Raw genomic sequence first — 24,000 nt, forward strand, 5'->3', positions numbered from 1 at the left:
CTATTAATATCACAGACTCAGATTGGGACAATAAACTTCTTATTAAATTTCCTTAATAATTTATTGAAAATACAATAGGTGAATGTTCATGCTCTAAAACAGGTAACTCCTCACAACCCGTATCAACTTTAAGTTGCGAAGGTGTGTCAATTCCAAAATCATGTTCTTCTACAGCTACCTCAATACGACGCCAAGTAATTTTCTGTGCTGCTATGGGAAGATAGGCATCAAAATGCCCACTGGACAAATCTTTGCTGAATCGTAATTGCCTTACCGGAAAGTCGTTAGATCCAGATTCCGTATATATGAGACCGTTTCTATAAACTTCAAACTCAAATTTGAATATTAATCCTGCTGCTATTACCTCACAAAATCCGCCATAAGTAGCATTTTTCATCATATCAACAAAATATTCGTCAGGTGTTACGTAGTTATCACCATTCCTGTCGTGGGTCATAATTGAAAACTTGCTCCAGTCACTAACCACATATCTGTCAATTTCTTGTGTTATGTACATAAAACAAGAGAGAGCACGAAACAAAGATGCACTGATACTAACAATAGGGACGACAGTACATTCTGCAACTGTTCCATTAACGTTCAGATTTTCTTTAGCCATTTTAAAAAAGTCTAACCGACAAAACATATACTTAAACCAAACGAAAACAAAACAAATGCCAAATACAAAGCAGAGTCTATATATAACCAAAACTACTGAACCGAAACAAAGCAAATGCAATCCAAAATATGCCAAGAAAAGAACAGCCAAAATCTTCAAATATAATCCGCTAGAAATATTTAGGTATAGTATGTAGGTACTATTAGATACGGCGGCCACTCATCATCGAATATATGTAACTCAGTGGAAACACAACGACATCACGTTTTAAAATACTACTAACGCCATCTATTGTCAACATTTAGAACTAAAAATTATTTTGTTCGTCTTAATTTATTCGTTCCATTAGTTACTGATAGGTTCAAACTAATAAATTTACATCCTTCATCGTCCCTTATTTTGTCCCTTTAGGGGTGGAATTTATCAAAATCCTTTCTTAGGGGATGCCTACGTCATAGTAGCTTTATGTATGGAAAGTCTCAGCCCGATCGGTTTACAATCGACAAAGTTTCATACAAACTTTCATCCTCTATTTTATCCCCTTGGGGGTAGAATTGATCAAAATCCTTTCTTAGCGGATGCCTACGTCATAACATCTACCTGCATGCCAAATTTCAGCCCGATCCGTCCAGTGGTTTGGGCTGTGCGTTGATAGATCACTATGTTAGTCAGTCAGTCATCTTTGAGTTATATATATTTAGAGATATGTGGCAATGGATGAAACATGGCTTCATCATATACACCAGAATCAAAACGATCGTCATCTGAGTGGACTGCCCGTGGTGAACCGACTCCAAAGCGTGCAAAGATGTAATATTCGGCTGGCAAATTACTATTTGAGCGTTTGAAATTCTCCTCTCAACATAAAAATCGACGGGGCTGAGCTATTAATATCTAAATGTCAACTATCTAAATGCAAAGATCTTGTTCCTTTATCATTAGTCCACCCTGTATAAATAGTTTTCTATATGATTTCCATCCCATTTAACTTACCAAATTCACTAAAATATTCTATTGTTCCAGATAGTTATGTTTGTGGTTCTTAGTGAAAACATCAGGATTTCCCACAACATCAGACCAGAAGAGGATGGAAAACATTTAAACAATAATTTTCAAGAAGATTATCAAAGTCGTAGACGGAGACCATCATCTGGTGCATCAGGGTGTAATTTCAATGGAGGAAAGGGGGGAAGATATAAATCAGATGCCACCGGGAGAACATTTTTTGATCTGGCTTTCTTGAATGTAGGATATAATTATCAATACAATATAAATTGTGGTCAACCAGGCGGAGGGGCTGGAATTCATCCAAATGAGGGAGTATTAGGTGGTCACAAACCCGCGCTGGGAGGTCACAAGCCCGGTTTGGGAGGACACAAGCCCGGTTTGGGAGCACACAAGCCCGGTTTAGGAGGACACAAGCCGATTTTTGGAGGTCACAAACCAGGTTTGGGGGGACATGAACCTACAGGCTAGTTTCATTCATATGAAAAGATCAATTCATCTCATAAAACAATGAAATATCATATTGAAAACCCTTCTATTCGAATATAGAAAATATAAGATTTGTTGAAAATTAAAAACTACATTCGAAATGAAATATAAGTGACTGTGCTGAAACTGTAAATGAAAACTATTTGCATATTCTTTTCGATTTAGAGTATTCGAAAGTGTAAAAATTGTTTGAAGTCAGACCATAAACTTGAATATTGCTATTCAAGAAATTTAAGGCGATCAATAAAATCATTCAATGATTTGAAAATGTATGCATAATATTACCAGTATGTAGGGAAAATATAATGAAGACATATATTTCAATTGCAAAAGTAATAGTTCTGAATAAAGGTTGGTTGGGTAACAGGATCAATTTTTTTTTATAAAAACAATTGTTGCCGACGTTTCGAATTTAAATAAATTCTTCTTCAGGGCTCTGTAAAAAAAAACCTTCCACAAAACTCATACGATTATTATCATTTCAATTTCACAGGAAATAATGAGTTCTTAATTAAATTACTCAAAGAAAAGTACTTTTTTGTGTTGATAATATCACTATTTTAAAAACCATCCGACATATTAGATACATTCAAAAAAAAATTAAAAACATTGCAACAACCAAATTTCCGAGACAACACCAATACAAAACGACATGAAACAAACGAATAGCTCTATCTGTGATTCTGATAAGGCGGTGTCTGTTTTTCAATCAATTTAATCAATGGCAGAAAGAAAAAGAATGAAAAAAGGGTAAATTATAAAGGTATTTTACTTATCAAGTTGAAATATGCAGTATTAAGGACATCGACATCTCTTCTGGTGTTAACACTGTGGCATTTGAGGAAATCCCAACTAGCAATTTCGTATTTTATAATAGTTGTGGAAATATTTCGGACAAACAAATTATAAAACTGCATTTCCCCCAGATATGTTTTCAATGTGTTTATAAAACTGCTATAAATAGGAAATTGGCACCGTTTTATAAAACATTATAGTCTTTATCAATATTTTGTAAGACCTTTTACAAACTCTATAAAATAGTTATATAAACATTTTGGCAGTTACTATAAAATTTTTCTAACACTCTTAAAAAGTAGTTTTGTAAAGACTTCTCTCACTGCACTTTTGCAACATACTTAAGCGATACTTATAAAATAATCGGAAGACAATTTTACAAGACTTTTTTAGTGAGTCCAAGTAAGCGTTATAAAATATAATACAGCCGAAAACGATAAAAATAAAAAATTGTTGAAAATGTTTTCTTGAAGGCGCAAAAAGTAATTTTGTATTGGACACTAGGAAAATATAATAGATAAGTCACCAACTGAAAACTAACAAATAGAAAGGTTGAAGCCATTTTAAAATTTCACTTTTGCACTTATAAAACTGTTAAAGACATTGTTTGTGTTTCGAATATTGATATTTTTACTGCAAATGAAATTTTATTGACAAATATATAGCTTATTATTAGCAAAATTTACGCGCGCCACTCATTTATAAATGTTTTCGGTAAAATTATTAATTATATAAAAATTCACTCTGTCGACGTATTAGTTTTTTAGTCGCAAATTTAACTCACTTTAATCTAAAGAATACTATACTATACTATAAAATAGTTGGGAAACTATCATTGAAGTGACAATATAGTGATGAAAATAAAATGGTGTTTGAGAGCATTCTAATAAAATAGTTTCATTAAAGCGTAGGAAACAGTTATAAAATTGGCTTGAAATAGTTTTATAACTATCATAAAAATCTCACAGAAAAATGTTATAAAACTATTACATAACAATTTACTTTTATAGGAAAATAAGTTTTTTAAGTTAGTTGTAAAAACGTTTCTGTGATAATTTCCTGACTATTTTATAATGGTTTTTTAATTTTATTTCATAAACGTTTCTATGATAAATTTGTGAAACACTTTCATTGCCTACAACTGTATTGTGTTCACGGATAATCTAATATAATCGATTAGCATTTTGGAAGTAATTATAAAATACTAATAGAATAAAACTGTTGCAACACCATGGAATTATAAAACAACTTTGCTGGTTGTATCATATCGCTAAAGTCTTTTGGATATATATGGTTGAATAACATCTAAAATTGTTGGATGAACAATATAAAAAATGTGTCCATATTCTTTTTCATGTTCAACGAGAGCTGTGGGGTTTTTATATTCAGTTCCTTAGAGTCTCTCATGTGTTATGAAATTCGTGTTTTTAAGATACCGTCCGGTTTGACCAACATAGCATTTGTGATAATTTCCACAGTTCAATTTGTATACTTTATTAGATTTTATTTCGTGTGGTGTTTAGGTTTTTTGTTTCGAGAAAAAATGCTTTGCAACTGTATTTTCATTTGAAAAGGAGAGATTTTTCGAAACATACTTTACAGAGTAAAATCAACATTATAAGACATTTCAAAACAAGAGCAATTGCCATTTGCAATTCTGAATTCCGTAACAAAAATATCCAATTAATTGAGAATTACCTAGTAAAAAATAATTTTCCTAGAGCCTTATTAGAAAAATAATTAAAGAAAGAAGTTTCTCCTCCCAAAATACAGAGGTGAAACCCAAATATCACAAAATTCCATTTGTAGAAAATTTATCTGATAAACTTGGAATGCTACTCGATACGGAACAAATTAAACGGGCCTCTTCTAATGAAAATACAGTTGGGAAGCATTTTTTCTCGAAACACAAAACAAAATCACCACAAGAAATACAATCTGATATAGTGTACAAATTGAAGTGTGGAAGCTGTCATAAATTCTATGTTGGTCAAACTAGCGATATCTTAAAAACACGAATTTTAGAACACATGAGAGTCTCTAAGACTAGTCTAGATGTTCAACCATATTTATCCAAAACACTAGAAGCGATGTCGACGGCCTTAATACTGCATATTTCAATTTGAAAGGTAAAATACCAAAATAATTTGCCCTTTTTTTATTCTTTTTCTTTCTGCCATTGATTAAAAAACAGACACCACCTTATCAGAATAACAGATAACGCCATTCGTTTGTTTTATGTCGTTCTGTGTTGGTGTTGTCTCGGAAATTTTGGTTGTTTGCAATGTTTTTTTAATATGTATCTAATTTTTCTGATGATTTTTGAAATAGTGATATTATCAACACGAAAACACTACCTTTCGGTGACTAATTTAATTAAAAACTCATTATTTCTTGTGAAATTGAAACGATAATAATCGTATAAGTTTTGTGGAAGGTATGTGTATTCATTGTTACAGAGCCCTGAAGAAGAATTTAATTAATTTCGAAACGTCAGCAAGAAAACAATTGTTTTTTTAAGAAAAAATAGATCTTGTTAGCCAACCAACCTTGTTTCAGAAACATTATTGGATCACTAAACTAGTTAATTGAAAGTAATAATGCTTCAACTTTCAATGACTTCAAAGAGAAATGTTTTCAGTATGTTCAGTATATTGATTGTTCATGTATCCAAAATCTTCAATAGAACAAATTACAGAACAACTTTTCATTGTGTGATGAAAGATGAATTTTTGTATATCCTTGAAAAAAAAATTCGAATATAAGTTAGGTATTTTTATCACAACAATTGTTTAGATTATCGAGATCATTTTTTAACGTATTCAAGAAACACTTCATTGTGAGATTTTCAATAAGGAGCTTTATAAAAAATTAACATGTGTTTCGCAGACTACGACAGACCGCAAAACTACGAGAAAACAAAAAAATCAGTTGGACATTTGTTAATAAGTACATAAATGAAAATATTTGAAGTATTTATATAAAATCACTTGAATTAAAGTGTTGACTACAAACACATAAGTATATAAATTACCAGTGGTTCATTGAACAATATTTTTAAAATATATTAGTCGTTATTAAAGTTGAATTTTGCATTTGTACATTGGAATATTACGATAAATAAATTAAAAACCAATATTCGAAAGATTGTGATGGTTTCTTATGGCAATAATGAACGTTTCCTTACTTGTGATATACTGTTTGGAACCTTTGGTGTAGTAATGAATATTACTGGAGTTTTTTCCCAACACCAAATCGTTATTTTTACACCTCAACACGTGTTTCGATCACCAAGTGATCATCTTCAAGAGGAAGATAAAACTAATAACTACTCAAAACTAAAGCTACTTATACTAATCAGGTACATCATACAGGTAGGTAATCAGTAATACCACTCATACAAGTGTACCACCCTAAATTAATTTTACAATGTTACAGCTATATATATAAAATTAGTTTCACAACTAATTTTATATAGCTGAAAATTGTTCTATATATAGCTGTAACATTCAAACATACATAAGGACATATTGTAAATAATAGAAAGGCCAATTGTAAAATTAATTTAGGGTGGTACACTTGTATGGGTGGTATTACTGATTACCTACCTGGATGTACCTGATTAGTATAAGTAGCTTTAGTTTTGAGTAGTTATTAGTTTTATCTTCCTCATGAAGATGATCACTTGGTGATCGAAACACGTGTCGAGGTGTAAAAATAACGATTTGGTGTTGGAAAAAATTCCAGTAATATTCAACGTTTCCTTAGTTTGACGTACGAATTATATGGTACACTTTGTCAAGAATAGGAAAAAGGGTGAAATGTTTGCGGCCAGCGAGTAGCTAAGAGCTACAAAGCATTCGGAGGAACAAAGATGCACATATTTGCGATTGAAGTTGTCTCTGCTTAGTGTAGATGTACAGTCTCCTGAATAAACTGAAACCAACGTACAAAGTCCCCACTATTAGTCCATCTCATTATTGAATTCAAAATAATTTTGGTCAAGGCAGGAAATTAGGGCTATAAAGATAACTTGTTTAATTATGAGATTAGTATTCTTCTGAGTTAGGAAATTATGAATAATGGTTATGCCAATAATTGAAGAAATGTTTGGAATAAATAAATAAAACTTGCTTTGAATTAGAAGGTTGCTTTTATTTTACATTCAAATATGTACATTTTTTATACTCAAATTAAACGCAAAATACGGCGAAAAATTTCTAAGAACGTGACAAGTACAAATAATACAATACAAAGCAAAACATTATAAAAGGCAAAAAACGCAAAAATTTAAATAAAAAAACATTTTATCTTAATCTTCGGAGGACGAATCTTCGCTAAGGTCTGAACTGATGTAATCTGGTTCAGTGTCACTACCTTCTTGCAAGTTGATTATCATGTCGTCCACCATGAAATCTAATGTTGGTTCCTTTTCCATGAAAAACTGTTCAAAACTTTGAGCATGCTCACATCGTTTTTTTCACTCAGTTTCAGAAAAGGTACTAAAAAATTCATCGCATAATCTTCCCATGGTCTTTAAGCTAAAATCTACATTTTTTTGTGCAACATATTGCTTCAAAGACGCCCCACACTAACTCTATAGGATTTAAGTCAGGGTGGTATGGAGGAAGCCTTAGAACGGTATGCCCGTGGGGTCTCATAATTTCATCAACTTTATTCATTTTATATCGCGGTTTATGAATTGTAATTAGACTATACAATTCAATTTTTAGCATATCTTTTGTAAAAGGTATATTTCGTTGCCTTAGCCTTTCCATCATTTCGATCTTTCTATTACATAAAGTAGGGGACTTATTTAACTGCACATTGTGATAGGGAGCATTGTCTATCACTAAGACACTCTTTGGTGGTAAATTAAGAATAAGCATCTCCTGTAGCCATTTTATTTTATTCGTGAAGTTCATCTCGTTATGATAATCACCTGACTTCGTATTTGATCTAAATTTCAAATAAGCATTTTTCACAAAACCAATTTCACTGCCCGCATTCACTATCATTATTCTTTGCCCTTTTGATACTGGTTTATGTAAACCTTCACTAGGTTCCAGGTTTTTATGTGGGTTTGCGAGAAATGAATATAGGTTTCGTCCATGAAAATTGTGGGTCGCTTTTCTTGTCGACATTTATTCATACTTCGCAAAAAATTTGTTCTTACTGAACAATATCTGGCTTTTCCATTAATAATTTTCGATTATTTTTCGTTTTCCTCCAACGAAATCCCATGTCATGCATAACTTTTCCCAAGCTTTCGTAGGAACCAGCATAGTTATTTTCGGATTTGAATTTATGATGTATGCGCCGAAGAGTTGGAGCCTTTTTATCGACAGTATAATAATTAATAATAAATCTTCGAAGCAATCCTTCATCAAAACCATCAAAGTTAGTTTTAGCTGCGACTTTCTTTCATTTTAGTGTCAAAGAAGCAGCGGCTTCTCCATTCTCAATTGATTTCATTTCCTTTGAACTTTTTTATATATTGCTTAAGTTCACGACAGTTGCCATAGCAGCTCTTTCTTGAACTTTTTTAAAGTCCTTTATAGGTTTATTTTCTGCTGCTTCTCATTGTATAAAAAAAATTACATCGGCTGTAACTTCCCTCGTTTGGCTTGTCAGCACTTTACGATTTAGGTTTGATTAAAACTCCATCCTAGTTGAGTTACAATACTCAAATTGTACCCTTTACGCTTTATTTCTGCTCGGACTGTACCCTCGATTAACCCGCGATGCTCATTTCACAACAGACAAATTCGACTGACGGGGCTGTGGGCGTTTCCACTCCTGTCTTCTGCGCACAGCTAAGGCGGTCTCAAATTAAGATTTTGAAACTTTTTCCTATTCTTGACAAATTTGACTATTCATTTGGATATTTGATAATTGAAAGGTTTTGAAAACATACTACAATTGTTTATATGCGGTATATCCATCTCGAATCGATGAAAACAAATTGAAACTCTATATCATTTGTCATTTCAGTTACGATAATTTTTGAACAAGTATTAATTACCAACAATGCCATCCAATCAAATGAAGAGTATATGTTATTTTTTACAATAATGAAATAGCAACAAAACGAAATACAAATAAAATAATTACAAATTTGTAGGTGACAGTGGAGACCATAGCGATGGATTTCTACCTCATAGACCTATTTTATCAATGATTCTGACGAACAAACCATTACAAACTCTATTTGGCCAAAGTTCATCTCAATCAGGTAAGTTTATATTTGAGATCTGTTTTTTATTACTCTATTTTCAAAGTATTTTTTGTCAGTTATTCCCTTGAGTAAGGAGAGATTTATCAGATAGTGAAATTTATTATATTTATGATTTGAATATAATAGGTATAACGAAAATAAATATTTTAAGTGTGAGATTCCAAAACTTCATCCCCCTAACCAACAGTCCCAGTCTGGTCTGTCAAATTTCTTCGGGAAACAAGTACCTCACTGGCTAATACTACGGCCGACATTCATTTATATTCGTTCTTCTCGTTCGTCAGCATCTGAAAAATGCCGAAATCAACCGTGTGATCATTTACATATTGTTTTAAAAATATTACCCCTCCTCTTTCAATTTCCATTATCCTATTATCCAGGGAGGTGGTTTTTTTTGGTACCTATGCTTTTTTTCTATATTCTACTGTATAAAGGCGTTGGGAGAAGAAAAACTTTGAAACTTCACATTTAAATTATATATTCTCGTATAGAGAATTTATGTCTCTTGTCTCATCGCAGGCAAAATTCAATATTTCTAAAATTTACAAAACGAAAAAGTACGAATTTTTATTGTATTAGGGTGCCTACCTGTTGAATTCATTGGGTTGTCTGAATTATGCTTTGAAGAAATCGAAATAATTTTCAAAATAAGTAACGACAGGACCGTAACTTGAAATTGTTGTCACTGATGATGGTAGTTATTTAAAATGAAACGCTATAAAAATATCAATTGTGATATACCCTTGGATTGTGAATTCATCGCTGTAGCAATATCTGTAATAAAAAAGACAGTTCCGTATTAAAAAAAAAAGTTGATGGTGGCCATGTTGCCACGAAACGTTTTATCGAATATTTATCATTACATCGTCACAGTACATTTCGAATGCATGTTATGGTTTATAGTCTATTTCAAAAGAGTGTAGAGTAATAAATCATGAAGTGTCATAAAATTTGCCTGAATTTCGTTGTCGTCCATGGGCGTAGGCAAATCTTAGGATTATTAAACTTAATAATTAAAGTAAATTAAAAATTACAGACATAGATAATAATAAAAGGCCATTTTTGGGAAGTAATTTGGTCTAAAACTAAGTACCTACATGTATTTAGGTAAGTAAAATTTCTTAAAAAAAGATTAAGATTAATTTTAGTGGTTCTTGTAAACTTATTTAATATGCAATTTGGGTTCATATACTTGAGCATGATTTCTCAAAAAAGGGTTAACACTTAGTTCCGAGGTGCCATGTCATTATAATAATCCCTTTTTGACCCTGCCCACCAATCATGCAATACCTATTAAACCCAGGTAATTAAGAAAAAGGGTTTAAATATATTGTAATGGTGTCTTAAACATTCGAGTTATAATAGTAATTGTTACTACACCAATTAAACGTACAGTGATATTGTGATATAGAAATAGTGAAAAAGTTATAAAATGGGGACATTTACTCCAAAGAAAAGAAGTGTAAAAAATGCTCCGCTATCTGTTTGCGAAAAAGTTATAATTTTAAATGTATATGATTGCATAAAACACGATCACCCTAGTTTGTCTGTGCAAGAAAGTGTTGAGCGATGTGCCCGAATGACTGGAATTGGACAGTCCACGATTTTTAAATTATTGCGAGAAAGAAAGATATCAGGCCAGGTAAGTCCATGCAAGAGAAAATCAGGAAGACCAATAAAAATCTTAGATGAAGACACCAAATGTGACATTCGAAGAAAAGTTCATTCCTTTTATTTTAAAAAGGAAATACCCACTCTTGAAAAAATATTTATCGAGATAAGCCAAGATAACGATATTCCTTTGATATCCAGAAAACTTTTATGGAAAACTTTAAAAAGTATGAATTTTGCCTGGGAAAAGCACAATCGAAAGGCACTATTACTGGAAAGTGATGAAATTGTTTGCTGGAGACGAAAATATTTGACAACTATAAAGCAGTACCGCAGAGAGCAAAAGAAATTTTTTTATCTTGATGAGACGTGGATAAACGAAGGTTATATAGTCAAAAAAATGTGGCAAGATAAAAATATAACAAGTTCTCGCCAAGCTTTCATAGAAGGCCTTTCGACGGGTATTAAAGTGCCTTCGGGAAAAGGGAAGAGGCTTATAATTGCTCACATTGGAAGCGAAGACGGATTTTTAAAAGAAGGTTTGTTAAGCTTTGAGTCGTGCCGGACGGGAGATTATCATGAGGACATGAATTCGGATGTCTTCGAAGACTACTTCGGGGAAATGTTAAAATTTCTTTCAGCTGATTCGGTCGTGGTTATGGATAATGCAAGCTACCATTCAAGGCGCTTAGAGAAGGTACCAACTTCAGCTTGGAGAAAGCAAGAAATTATTAACTGGCTGTCAAATAAAGGTATTCAGTTTGAGACGAATTCAGTAAAGAAGGAACTACTAGCCATAGTAAAACAACATAAATCTCGCTTCATGAAATATGCCGTAGAAGATGTAGCAGAAAAGTATAAAGTAACTGTGCTGCGCCTACCGCCATATCATTGCGAATTAAATCCTATAGAACTTATATGGGCACAAGTTAAAGGATATGTTGCAAGGCACAATACCACATTTGAAATGAAAGATGTCAAGGTATTGTTTGATCAAGCCATTATGGAAATCACATCAGAAAACTGGCAAAAAGCAATCCAGCATGTTTTAAAAGAGGAAGATAAAATGTGGGAACTGGACAACTTGGTCGATCAGGTGGTTGACCCTATAATTATAACACCAGGGGATGATGACAGTTCTTCGGATGAAGACTATACTTATGTAGAATAATTTAATTGAATTGTAAATATACTGTAGCGGGATAAGCAATCTGGACAGAGACCAGTGTATCAGTGACAGTGACACTTTTGCTTAGGTTAGGGTTTAGAATTAAGGGTAGTCTGAATAATTATTTTCTCGGAAGGTTCTCGAAAATTGTACCTAGTAATCTCTAGAACATTCAATTAGGGTATAAATAGAGTGTTGTTAAACGTTAAGGGAAGTTCACAGTTTTAGTATTGTTCAAGTGTCAAATTGTAATAACGTATCCAGTAAAGTTCTTGTCGTTTTTGTGAATAAATTGATTTAAAGTCCCCACAAGTGTTTCAATACGTAAAGTTCGTTCGTGTGTGTTTGTGAGTATTTTCCGATTTCGGTTCGTATATATTTTATTGTTACATTTTATATTTTTTTAATAACACTGTTCTGCTGTATTAAATTTTTATTTCCTTTAATATAATTTTTATGAATGCATATTCTTTTGGCAATTATCCCACTAGCGCGCCTCTGGCTCAGTATTTATCCGTCGATAACAATGGACAAATCCCTTGAAACAGGGTGATACCTACCTGCTCTTTATGAAACGACATAATTTTGCAATGCGGACTAGGGAAGTGACAGAATTTATTGACGGATCACCCTGTAGCGCTTTTGAATACTTAATGAGATTTTATTACTTTACACTCTTTTGAAATAGACTATAGAATATAGCAATGCTACCACATGATAAAAGAAACGGCCTCTATACCTTAACACAAGTTTCATAATTTAATTCATATACCTATTCATGATTTTTTGAATTTGGATTGCTTTTCTTATTATTTTTGACTAACTTTCCCAACGTATTACCTGTTCTATATTGTTTATTCAAAAATAAAGCCACTTTTTCTATTGTTTGTTGAAAATATGTTAAACCTCTATAGTTTTTTTGACTTGGACTCTTGTTGGACTTGACAATTAGTAGAATGAACAACAAACATGATTTTTCAATTTATCACAAACTTTCCCATTCAGATATTACTATTCATTGCAATTCTACCCATTCATATCAACACAAAATAGCATATTACTATAATATTGTGATTCATAGGTTGGTCAATATTCCTCTTTCAATAGATAATTTTAATAAACAACTCAATATCATTAAGCAAATTGCAGTAACCAATGGATTTGAAGCTGAATTGATAAATAAAATACTTTCCAAAAAAGTGTAGGCAACAACAATTCGGGAGGTTTTTCCTACTGGCCAGTCAGATAATCAAAATTTTAAAACTTCAACATATTTTGGAGAAACAACATAAAAAGTGGCTTCATTTTTTAATAAAGAATATATTAAAATTAATACGTTGGGAAAATTAATTACAAGATATCCAAATCAAAGAAATCGGGAGTATTTAAATTAAATTATGGAACTTGTCCTAAGGTATATATTGGTCAAACCGTCAGAACATTTAGGAATCGCATCCAGGACCATCATATGAGCTATGTGAATAAAAAAAACAAGATCCACATATGCAAATCATCGTTTAGAAAAAAGTAATATCTTTAACGGAGATTTCGACATATTGGAAATCCCCATTACTGAACTTGGGGTAGGTATATAGTTAGAGTAAATAATTGGTTTTCAGAAAAAAATTTATCCTCTGTGTGTCCCCAGACAAAAAAATCTAAAGGAGTAAGATCTTGGGATCGAGCTGACCAGTTAATTGGTCCATTGTTTCCAATCAATTTTCTTGGGAATATTGCATCTAAATGTTCCCTTAATATTGCTGCATTATGGGGAGGAGCGCCGTCCTGTTGGAAATATTGTATTTCATGGCGAATATTCAGTGGCAATTCATCTAAGGAGCCATCGAATTCATTCGATAGAAAATGAAGAAACATTTCACTATTCGAATGATCATCGTAAAAGAGATTTCCCATTACTGAACTTGGGGTACCTATATAGTTAGAATAAATAATTGGTTTTCAGAATGTTATTCGCTACGAAAAAACTACTGTGACAAAACATGTGATATTTTTGGTTATAAAGTGTGTGAAGATCCAACCGTTTTGGTTTGTAAAATCACTATGTATCTTCATCAAGTAACGGCAAAAAAAAGTAATAACATACCTACGTCATCGACATTCAGTATGATTGAAACGAATAACATTTTTCCCAGATCTACATTTCATTTTTTATCTATTTGTAACAGGAATTTTTGGTGACGTCATTTCCAGTGTTGCCGGACTATTGCCAACTCCACAGCAATTTGGTCAAGGTTTGGGAGATGGTATAACATCTTTTGTACAAACTATCCCACAAATAGGACAAAGTTTTCAATCTCTGTTACCAAATTTCGGTGATTTCCAATTTCCGAACTTACCATCTTTATTACCAGGTATGGAAAAATAATTATTCAATTTCCTATTCATGTAATGGATAACTGATTCAGAAACATGTTCTTGAAATGTTATGAGATCCCCACCGAGCTGAGAGTGTAGCTCTTCTTATACAGGGCTTTTCATGATGAGCGTTAATAAGCCGTTTCTGACAAACTATTTCAGACGAAGCGGCGTTGTCGCTTCTACTATAAAGTAGTGGCTTCTTTGATTTTTCAAATGGAACATCCCGTATATAATATCATATTATGATTCATTATCACTTTGTCAACAAATTCATATACTATTTCCCTATACCTATCTATTACCGTTTAGAAAATATAAATTAATTTCCATATTTTTTTTACCAAACATGAACTTTTATAAATGCTGATAATCTTGAACTCTCTTGCACTAAAACGATCAAATTTGAATTGGAGTGGAGTGATACTATGAGGATCTTCACTCCGAGTCATATTTTCATTTGCCTCATACAGGGTCTTCAAAAAATGCAGATACTTTGATCTCATGAAAAAATGAGTGGAACTCAATTTTTTCAAATGGAACACCCTGTATATTTCAACATTTTTGAGCTCTACATCCAATTTTAGATCAACTTTGTTCAGATAATACTATTTCTATCTTGAACCGTTTTCGAGATAAACTGTTTCAAACGGAAACTGACGTGGTTTTCTTGCTCGTTTTTTTGAATTCATCACTTATTTTGGATATTCAACATTTTTTTATACTTAGTAATATTTCTGTTTGATCCAGTTTTTTAACTGTCCCAGATCAGTCAATTCGAAATTGGTATGTACCTACCGTAGAAAAAGTTACAATTTGTAACAGTACACATTAATATTTTTTAATAGTATGCTTTGGAAAAATAAATAAACCAATTATTTAACGTCAGACTTTCGTTGGTGGTTTTGACTGATTGTGATAGCTACCAATTATAATAGAATAATGCCAAGATTAGGTTACAGTAATGAAGATTTCTTGAATTTATTAATAATTCATGGTGAGTGCAATAGAATTGCAAGTAGAACATGCCGAGTATTTCATGAAAGATATCCACAACTTCCGAAGCCGAATAATAATGTGATAAATCGACTACTAAAAAACTGTAGGTTGAATGGAACCTTCCGTCCAAAACTCATTCGTAAGGAGACTAAAGTGGATGATGATGATAATGGTATAACAGTTTTGGGATACTTTCATGCATTTCCAAATGCTTCTCTGCACGATGCTGAAAGGAAGATAGGTATACCCTACGTGAAAATTTGTCGAATTCTTAATAAGCATAAATGGCATCCCTATAAGTTCTACTGTGTCCAACATTTGAAAGAGACTGATTTACCTCGTAGAGTAGAATTCTTCGAATGGTTACTTGTCAAGACTCAAGAGGATGAACATTTCCTTGACAATATCATATGGACAGATGAGGCCAAGTTCACAAAAAATGGAGTTTTCAATAGACACAACAGTCATTATTGGGCGCCAGAAAATCCCCATGTTGTCCGCCAAAGGGGTTTTCAACAAAGATGGCAATTCAAAGTATTTTGTGCCATAAAGAATGAGTGAATTTTTTATATCAAGTTTTATGATGATAATTTGAATGCATCAAAATATGAAGATTTACTGAGGAATGGAATTCAAATGATTTTAAATAATAGACCAGGAAGAGAAAGTGTATAGTACCAAATGGATGGTGCTCCACCCCATAATTCTCATTCAGTCAGCGAAGCTTTAACCGAAATCTTCGAAGACATATGGATTGGTAATAATGGACCTTTTCGTTGGCCTCCTAGAACACCAGATGGCAATCCATTGGATTATTTCGTGTGGGGTTTCATTAAAAATATGGTTTACTCTACTCCAATAACAACAATGGAAGATATGAAATCGAGAATTACAACTGTTTTCAATAGTTTGACTCCAGGCTTGACCAGAAGCGCTACACATGACAATCTTTTGAAGAGATTACATGTTTGTTTAAGTAGAGGTGGAGATGTGTTTGAACATATTCTGAAAAACACTGACGAATAAATTAACCCATTAATTTATGGGTTTATTATTTTCAGTTCGTGTTTCAGCGTTAATAAAACTATTGTTTGAAGAGAAAGTTTAATTCGATGGTTGAGGAGTATTTTAATAATTATCATTTCATTGTATTATCTGTGACTAATTGAGAAACATCAAACGAAATCTTGTTTTACATAAATGAGTGATGAACAAGGAAACCATGTTAATTTCCGTTTGAAACAGTTTATCTCGAAAACGGTTCAAAATAGAAATAGTATTATCTGAACAAAGTTAATCTAAAATTGGATATAGAGCTCAAAAATGTTGAAATATACAGGGTGTTCCATTTGAAAAATTGAGTTCCACTCATTTTTTCATGAGATGAAAGTATCTGCATTTTTTGAAGACCCTGTATGAGGCAAATGAAAATATGACTCGGATTGAAGATCCTCATAGTATCAATCCACTCCATTTCAAATTTGATCGTTTTAGTGCAAGAGAGTTCAAGATTATCAGCATTTATAAAAGTTCATGTTTGGTAAAAAAAATATCGAAATTAATTTATATCTTCTAAACGGTAATAGATAGGTATAGGGAAATAGTATATGAATTTGTTGACAAAGTGATAATGAATCCTAATATGATATTATATACGGGATGTTCCATTTGAAAAATCAAAGAAGCCACTACTTTATAGTAGAAGCGACAACGCCGCTTCGTCTAAAATATTTTAGGCGTGTAGGTCATATTGACTTATGCATACTGTGGAATTTTCAGGTTGATCCGTTGAATAGTTTGCCAGAAACGGCTAATTAAATCTCATCATGAAAAGCCCTGTATAAAGAAGAGATCTTTAAATTCAAGCTGCACATGTTTGAATATAAAAATGATCTGTTTGAAAAAGAGTGATTGATCTTTCATACGTATACAACATTCTTAGAAGTTGATAATTATATTACGATTCGAATCTTTACTTCCTGTATTTGCCTACCATATTTTGTCCACTTTGTAGGGCATTTTATACACATGGGTTACTTACTCTCTGTCAATACCAAAACAGAATGTAGCAAATTCGAATGAATCATTTGTAATTAATTCTGAAATTATACTATTCCAAGCATCTATAGAAGGTAGATTTGTGATCACTGTTTATATCCAAAAAGCTTTGAAGGTCCAATTTGAGCGTGAGATAAAGCTTTGCCTTCACAATTGTAGCGGATTTTTTCATGTTAAGTTGAGTACCCAATCTATTTCTTTGTATTTTGATTTGTTGATTTATTGTAAACGTAGGCGCTAACAGGGCTCAGTGAATTTTTAATTTACAATCTGAAGTTGAAATTATCGATTATTAATAATCGACAGTTTCAAACGTCGATTATCTATAATCAGGACCGGATTTAGGAAAAAGCAGGAGAGGCTATTGCTCCATGGCATCCACGGGAGAGAGGCCCCTACAATAAAGATAAAAAATACCCAAATTTTAACGACTCAACATCTTTTACGTTTTTTCTCCCGAATATTTTTCTGCATTTTTACTAAGAATATTTGCGCGAACATAATAATATTGTTATCGATATATCAGAAAACCCTTTTTTCAATGGGTAATTTGTACCCATGAGTTGAAGAGAAATGATATAAATAAAAAATCCGAAAAAACGGTTGACTCTGCAGGTCATTTTCACAAGCTCCTGCGAGCTCAAGAATTTAAAAATTATATGACGAAATCACTCAAATGGAAATTTTTGAACGACACTATCTATTGAACGCGTCGATTTTTGCCAGCTTCCCTTTTTTGAATTTTTTTATTTTCTTAGCAGGAAGTTGAAAATTCAACTTTAATAACAAAAAACTTCCTTGTTCTCATTTTCTTTATTTTCTAAAAATCCTAAATCAAATGAATGTCACTTTATCATTATTATGAATCTTTTTTGAATTCACCTTGAAAGCCTATTTCAATGTCGCCACCACATTCAGTGACTGTACATTTTCTTTTGGGGAGTTTTTCAAAGGATCCATAATTTCGTAAACTATTTTCGATACGTTGACAATATCTATTATTAGATTGTCGTCGTTCAGGATATAATTCCTCATACAGTGGTAGTATTTCTCAAACATCTCAAATAAACAAAAAGCATATCCATTTTTTCGTCATTGGAAAAGTTAATATTTCTCCCTTAAAATCGCTCAACAAATTAAATAACTGTTTTATTTTGTGTTTGACAATTAACATTCACATTCATGTATTTCATGGCTTACTTAAAAAAAAAGAAATTATCGCTAACATGTTTCTCCTGAATTTCATCTATGACTTTTTTGATAAATACAGTATTTTTTGAGTGAATTCTTGTTGATATACTAATTTTCCGAACAGACATATTTGGGTGGCTATACATTTTCAAGAGATATTTGGAAATTATAATGGCTTGGTATTGATACAAAGAATATTTGTGTCTCTTCTTCAACACAACCCTGACATAAATCATATTTGGATTTCAGTGTATATACATATTCAGGATCTCAAAGAACGACTTCACCAACGGGAGAACTCTGTTTGGATGTCAGTAACATTCGACAATTCGAGTTTTCAATAAAAAATTATAGAATATTGATGATGTGTTTTCGGGAAAAACGTCAAGAAATACATAATATGTTTATAATACATCAATAAATTTATAATTGATATGACTACCAAAATGTATAAAAAAATATCCAGGTCCGTATTAAAAAAAAATATATTGATGATGGATTTCAATGAACGAAACGTCACATTGGTAAATGGGTCGAGCCAAATTATGAAAAACATGGAATGAAGCAAAAAGTTTCTATGTCATTTTTTGTTATTATTGAAAATAGAGGCGGTAGAGCAAAAAAATAAAATTTGTCATTTTCAGTTTTTTGCAAATATCTCAGAAACGGTTCGTGATTTTATCGATCCGAGAAAACCATTATGTGTTAAAAAAACAACTTTTGTTTAATTTAATACCCGAGATATATACCAGGTGTCCCACATTTTATGTGACAGGCAATATCTGGTTTGTTGAAGGAGATACACAAAAATATTTCATACAAAAGTTTTAGGAGTTCATGAGAGCTATATTTTGATATAATTTTTAAATATACAGGGTATTTGGTGTAGGTGCTACAGATCAAAATTCCATTTTTTAAAATAGAACGCCCTGTATATCATTACATATTCAGATGCTACGTTAAATTCTGATATCATTTCATGTTTGGTTTTTGAAATTCGGTTACGGCGTTGTTGAGTTATTGCTTAAAATGTAAAGTCTTGAGAACGACTATTATTTTTTAAAATATCTCATACAATTATTCTCTCTGCATCAGATCACATGAAACTTAGTCAAAATTTTGGGTGTTCGAAGTAATGGTTTCAATTTTGAGTTGTGGAATTCAGTCAGGAATCATTTTGAATATGAAACAATTGCCAAATTGAAAGAGGTGTATTCGAAAACAAATCTTTAATTAATAACAATGTAAATAATATAACTTGATAAATCATTTCATAAGAATGGTAGGTACCTAGAAATAAGTCATAAAAATTGTTCAAAGTGATGCCCATTAGATAGTATACAGGCTTCGAAACGTCGAATCACTTCTCTCGTACAAGTCGCTCTTATAATATCAGGCGTAATATCACTGCACGCTAGTCGAATTTTCATTTTCAAATCATCCACATTCAAAGGGGAGTAGTGAAAACAATATCTTTTAAATAACCCCATAGGAAAAAAAAGCGGTGATAAAACTGGGGAACGAGCCGGCCACCGAATTGGACCCTTATTACCAATCCATCTATTTGGGTACGTTCTATCCAGATATTCAGTAACAACCTGTGAATTGTGAGGAGGAGCACCATCTTGTTGCCACCAAATTCCTTGTCGTTCTGCTATGGGAATATCTTCCATCAACTGGATCAAATCATTTTCTAGAAAATGTAAATATCGCAATCCATTGAGATTTTCATTGAAGAAGTAAGGTCCTATGATGCGGCCATTGAACAATCCACACCATACCTTAATACCCCAAGTAGTTTGAAAATTACTTTCGCGGACCCAGTGGGGATTTTCTTGAGACCAATAGTGACTGTTATGTCGATTCACAACTCCATTATTGTGGAATCGCGATTCATCGCTCCACAAAATTTGACTGAATATGTTAGGACTTTCATGTAATATTACCTGAATACAAGCAATGAATTTAAGTCGTCGTTCAAAATCCGTGGGTTTCAAACCTTGTACCAACTGAATTTTGAATGGGTGGTATTTATTTTCTTTCAGAATTCTCTGTACATTAGATTTACTCACACCGACTTCTTCTGCAAGAGTACGGATAGAAACATGTGGATGAATAATAATATAAGCCAACACATTGATCTCTGAATCTTCAGTTCTAACAGATCTCGTATGATGACGATGCTTTATAGTAGAAGGAAATGACCCAGTTCGCAATTTTTCTACAACTCTCGAAAAAGTCATTCGTGACGGAATGGGCGAAAGGCATACTGGAGTTTTCGCACAAAGAACACAGTTACTGTTTTGCAAAGAATCACTGAATCGAACTGGCAAGTAGATACAATTCAACAACATTTGTTACTATGGCATCAACAAGCATAAGCTACTTGATGAAATTGTGCAATATAAAGCAATTCACCCTCAAGTTAGTCACATTCTCAAGAATTTCAATATTATATTCAACTGATATCGATATCGTATCGTAGAGGTGAGAATAATGGTTTGTATTCAGTAGTAGTCTAGTTCAATTTAATAAAAGATATAGACTGGATTCGTGTACGAGTAAATAAGTTTTTTTGAAACTTTATATTTCAGGAAAAGTGCAATAACTCAACAACGCCGTAACCGAATTTCAAAAACCAAACATGAAATGATATCAGAATTTAACGTAGCATCTGAATATGTAATGATATGCAGGGCGTTCTATTTTAAAAAATGGAATTTTGGTCTGTAGCACCTACACCAAACACCCTGTATATTTGAAAATTATATCAAAATATAGCTCTCATGAACTCCTAAAACTTTTGTATGAAACATTTTTGTCTATCTCCTTAAACAAACCATATATTGCCTGTCACATAAAATGTGGGACACCCGGTATATATATATATATATATATATATATATATATATATATTTCCGATCCTTCTTTTTATAACAAAAATTTAAATATACTTTTCTAATTATTCACCATTAACTCTTACCCAGATCCTCTACTTGAGAAGATCTTAAACGTCAATTATTGACGTTCAAATCAACAATAACAACCAGTTGGAAATAAATCCCTTACAGTCTGACAACTTCACAATTGGGGCTGATCCACCTCCAGTTTCTATACTTTTGTCTTTTTCACCATATATAAGTGATATGACACCTGATTTATGCAGAATTTTCAAAAATTTCAATGTAAAAATATCTTTCAGAACCATATTAACCACTAATAAATCATTTTAGAAACTTCAAGCTAGAACTCCTATCAACTTCCAGTTTCAATTAATCTATTGCATTCCTTGTTCAAATTGTGGTATAGGGAATATACTGGTCAAACGTCAAGACTCAAAGACAAAATCAGTTCACATAAAAGTGATAGTAGATTACATCCTGAGAGATGTGCTCTTAGTAATCATGTCTCCAAAGAAGGTCATAAAATAATTCAACTCAAATTTCATCAACTGAAAGAAATATATGTGATAGATTGTTTTTGGAAATGTCATTTATATTACAATCAAATAATTGCCTTAATAGAAGATTAGACATTGATCACCTCAGTGAAATCTATGCCTTCCTATTACACATTGATAAAAATTCACATGATTTTCAAACCAGCAATAGTTCTGATTTTTCATTAAAATAATTCATAACATATTAAATATTTTCTTATTTGAACAAATTTTCAACCTCACTATGGTTTTTACTTTCATTCAACAACACCTCTTCACTTATTTTCCTCAAGACTAATTAGGGTGTTATCAATTAATTAATATGAAATCGGACATATTTGATTTTAGGTTTTCTCATTGAGTTACTTATATTCATATAACAGGACGCTAAAATGAAATACAATAAAAAGAAACAAAAAAAATGAACAATACTTACAAGTAATCTGAGTTTTACAATTTAAAATTGAATATTGATGAAAAAAGTTCACATTAATAACATCAATGTGCCAATTTTATCCAAAAAAAATTAGGGGCCTCTACTCCTTCGTTGCCCCAGGGCCTCCAGACTTCCAAGCCCGGCCCTGTCTATGATCAACAGTTTATTCGACCTCAGCCAGGTTAAACTGTCAATTTTAAATAATCGACAGTCAGAACTGTCGATTGTAAAAAATACTGTACGGCCTTCCAGCGCCTTTCGTGATAATAATGATCATTTGTATTCATATATTTCGAGCCATATGTAGGTGGTCAAGGTTTGGTTCCGACACGTCCAGTTATTCCAAGGCCTACACCTGCACCAGCACCTGCACCAACATTTGCACCTACGACAGTTTTTCCCAATCCTGATGTTGGACCCGATCCAGTAGATCCAGATGATATAATATACAGTGACGAGACAAAACCTGTTCATGAAAATCATGATCTTGTTACAGATCCCTACAACAACAGATTGCGACCTGGTCAGTATTTGGTGGCTTCCCATCCGTTGCTTGGTACTTACACCCAGGATGTATCCGCTTTTAACCCGTTTACAATTCACAAACAAATTTCAGAAGAGGTGGTGGAATTTTTGGGAGATCTGTTCGATTTCGGAAGATAAGAGAAGCGGTGCTTTTATTGGTTAACACGTTAGTATTCATTTCACTTACTTTATTAATGAACTGATCCATAGGCTGCATTTCGATACTAAAACCCTACATTTGAAGTTATTAATAATACAGGCCAACGATGAAAAAAATTTTTTACTCAAAACACCTTATTATTTTGTTTTAAGGGTGCTAAATCCAAAAATGACACTTATTAAGCCGTATCATCTACCATTTTTTCACATTTGCACATCAATATATTACATTTTTTGATTTATTACAGAATTTAACAGCTTTTATATACTACAAATAAAATTGTAAAATAATTTCAATGTAAAAGAGTTGGCAGCACTGCCGAAACACATTTACTGTCCAGAAAAAGGGGAATTATATTGTTTTGTTCACAGCTGATGTTTTGTTTACTGTCAACCTAACCTTACTTTCTGGTTTCCAGTACATGTGCTCATTAAAATGTCTAATCGCGGTTGTGAGAACTCTGCTGACAGTTTTTGTTATATTTGTGGTGAGTTTGTTATTAAAAAACATCAAAGAAACATTACAGACTTTGTGAAAAAGTTTCATTTCTCATATTTTCATATTTTGGAATTAAACTTGGTGATCAGGATAAATCTTGGGCACCGCATAAAGTATGTTATGTTTGTGTTGAAACACATAGAAAATGGTCAAAAAAGGAGAAAAAAGTCTTTAAGTACGCTGTTCCTATGGTATGGAAAAAACCTAATAGAAACCACACTGATGATTGCTACTTTTGTAGTATTAATATTACTGGCCATAACTCGAAAAACAAGAAGGTGATAAGCTATCCCAACCTAATTTCCGCCATCCGACCAGTAGGACACGATGTAGATTTGCCGGTCTCAGAACCGCCAGATGATTTGAATTCTGTTCAAACTGAAATATTTTCTG

General features: G+C 32.4%; 1 protein-coding gene across 6 annotated transcripts in view; it reads left to right on the plus strand.

Annotated features, from left to right (window-relative positions):
- LOC141486617 (uncharacterized) overlaps positions 1-24,000 on the plus strand; it is a 48,827-nt gene that overhangs the window by 20,273 nt on the left and 4,554 nt on the right. Inside the window, exons 2-5 of one of the 6 annotated variants that reach the window (XM_074184865.1) lie at positions 1,643-2,090; positions 9,033-9,143; positions 14,112-14,297; positions 22,921-22,947. In XM_074184865.1, coding sequence (XP_074040966.1) covers positions 1,643-2,090; positions 9,033-9,143; positions 14,112-14,297; positions 22,921-22,947 — 772 coding nt within the window. Of the gene's footprint in view, positions 1-1,642; positions 2,091-9,032; positions 9,144-14,111; positions 14,298-22,731; positions 23,116-24,000 lie in introns of all 6 variants that reach the window. The other 5 variants (XM_074184863.1, XM_074184862.1, XM_074184864.1 and 2 more) reach the window with 5 other exon arrangements.

This window comes from Leptinotarsa decemlineata, unplaced genomic scaffold, assembly GCF_025532065.1.
Source record: "Leptinotarsa decemlineata unplaced genomic scaffold, Ldec_3_MD MMD2_tig00026358_RagTag_RagTag, whole genome shotgun sequence".
Lineage (NCBI taxonomy): Eukaryota > Metazoa > Arthropoda > Insecta > Coleoptera > Chrysomelidae > Leptinotarsa > Leptinotarsa decemlineata.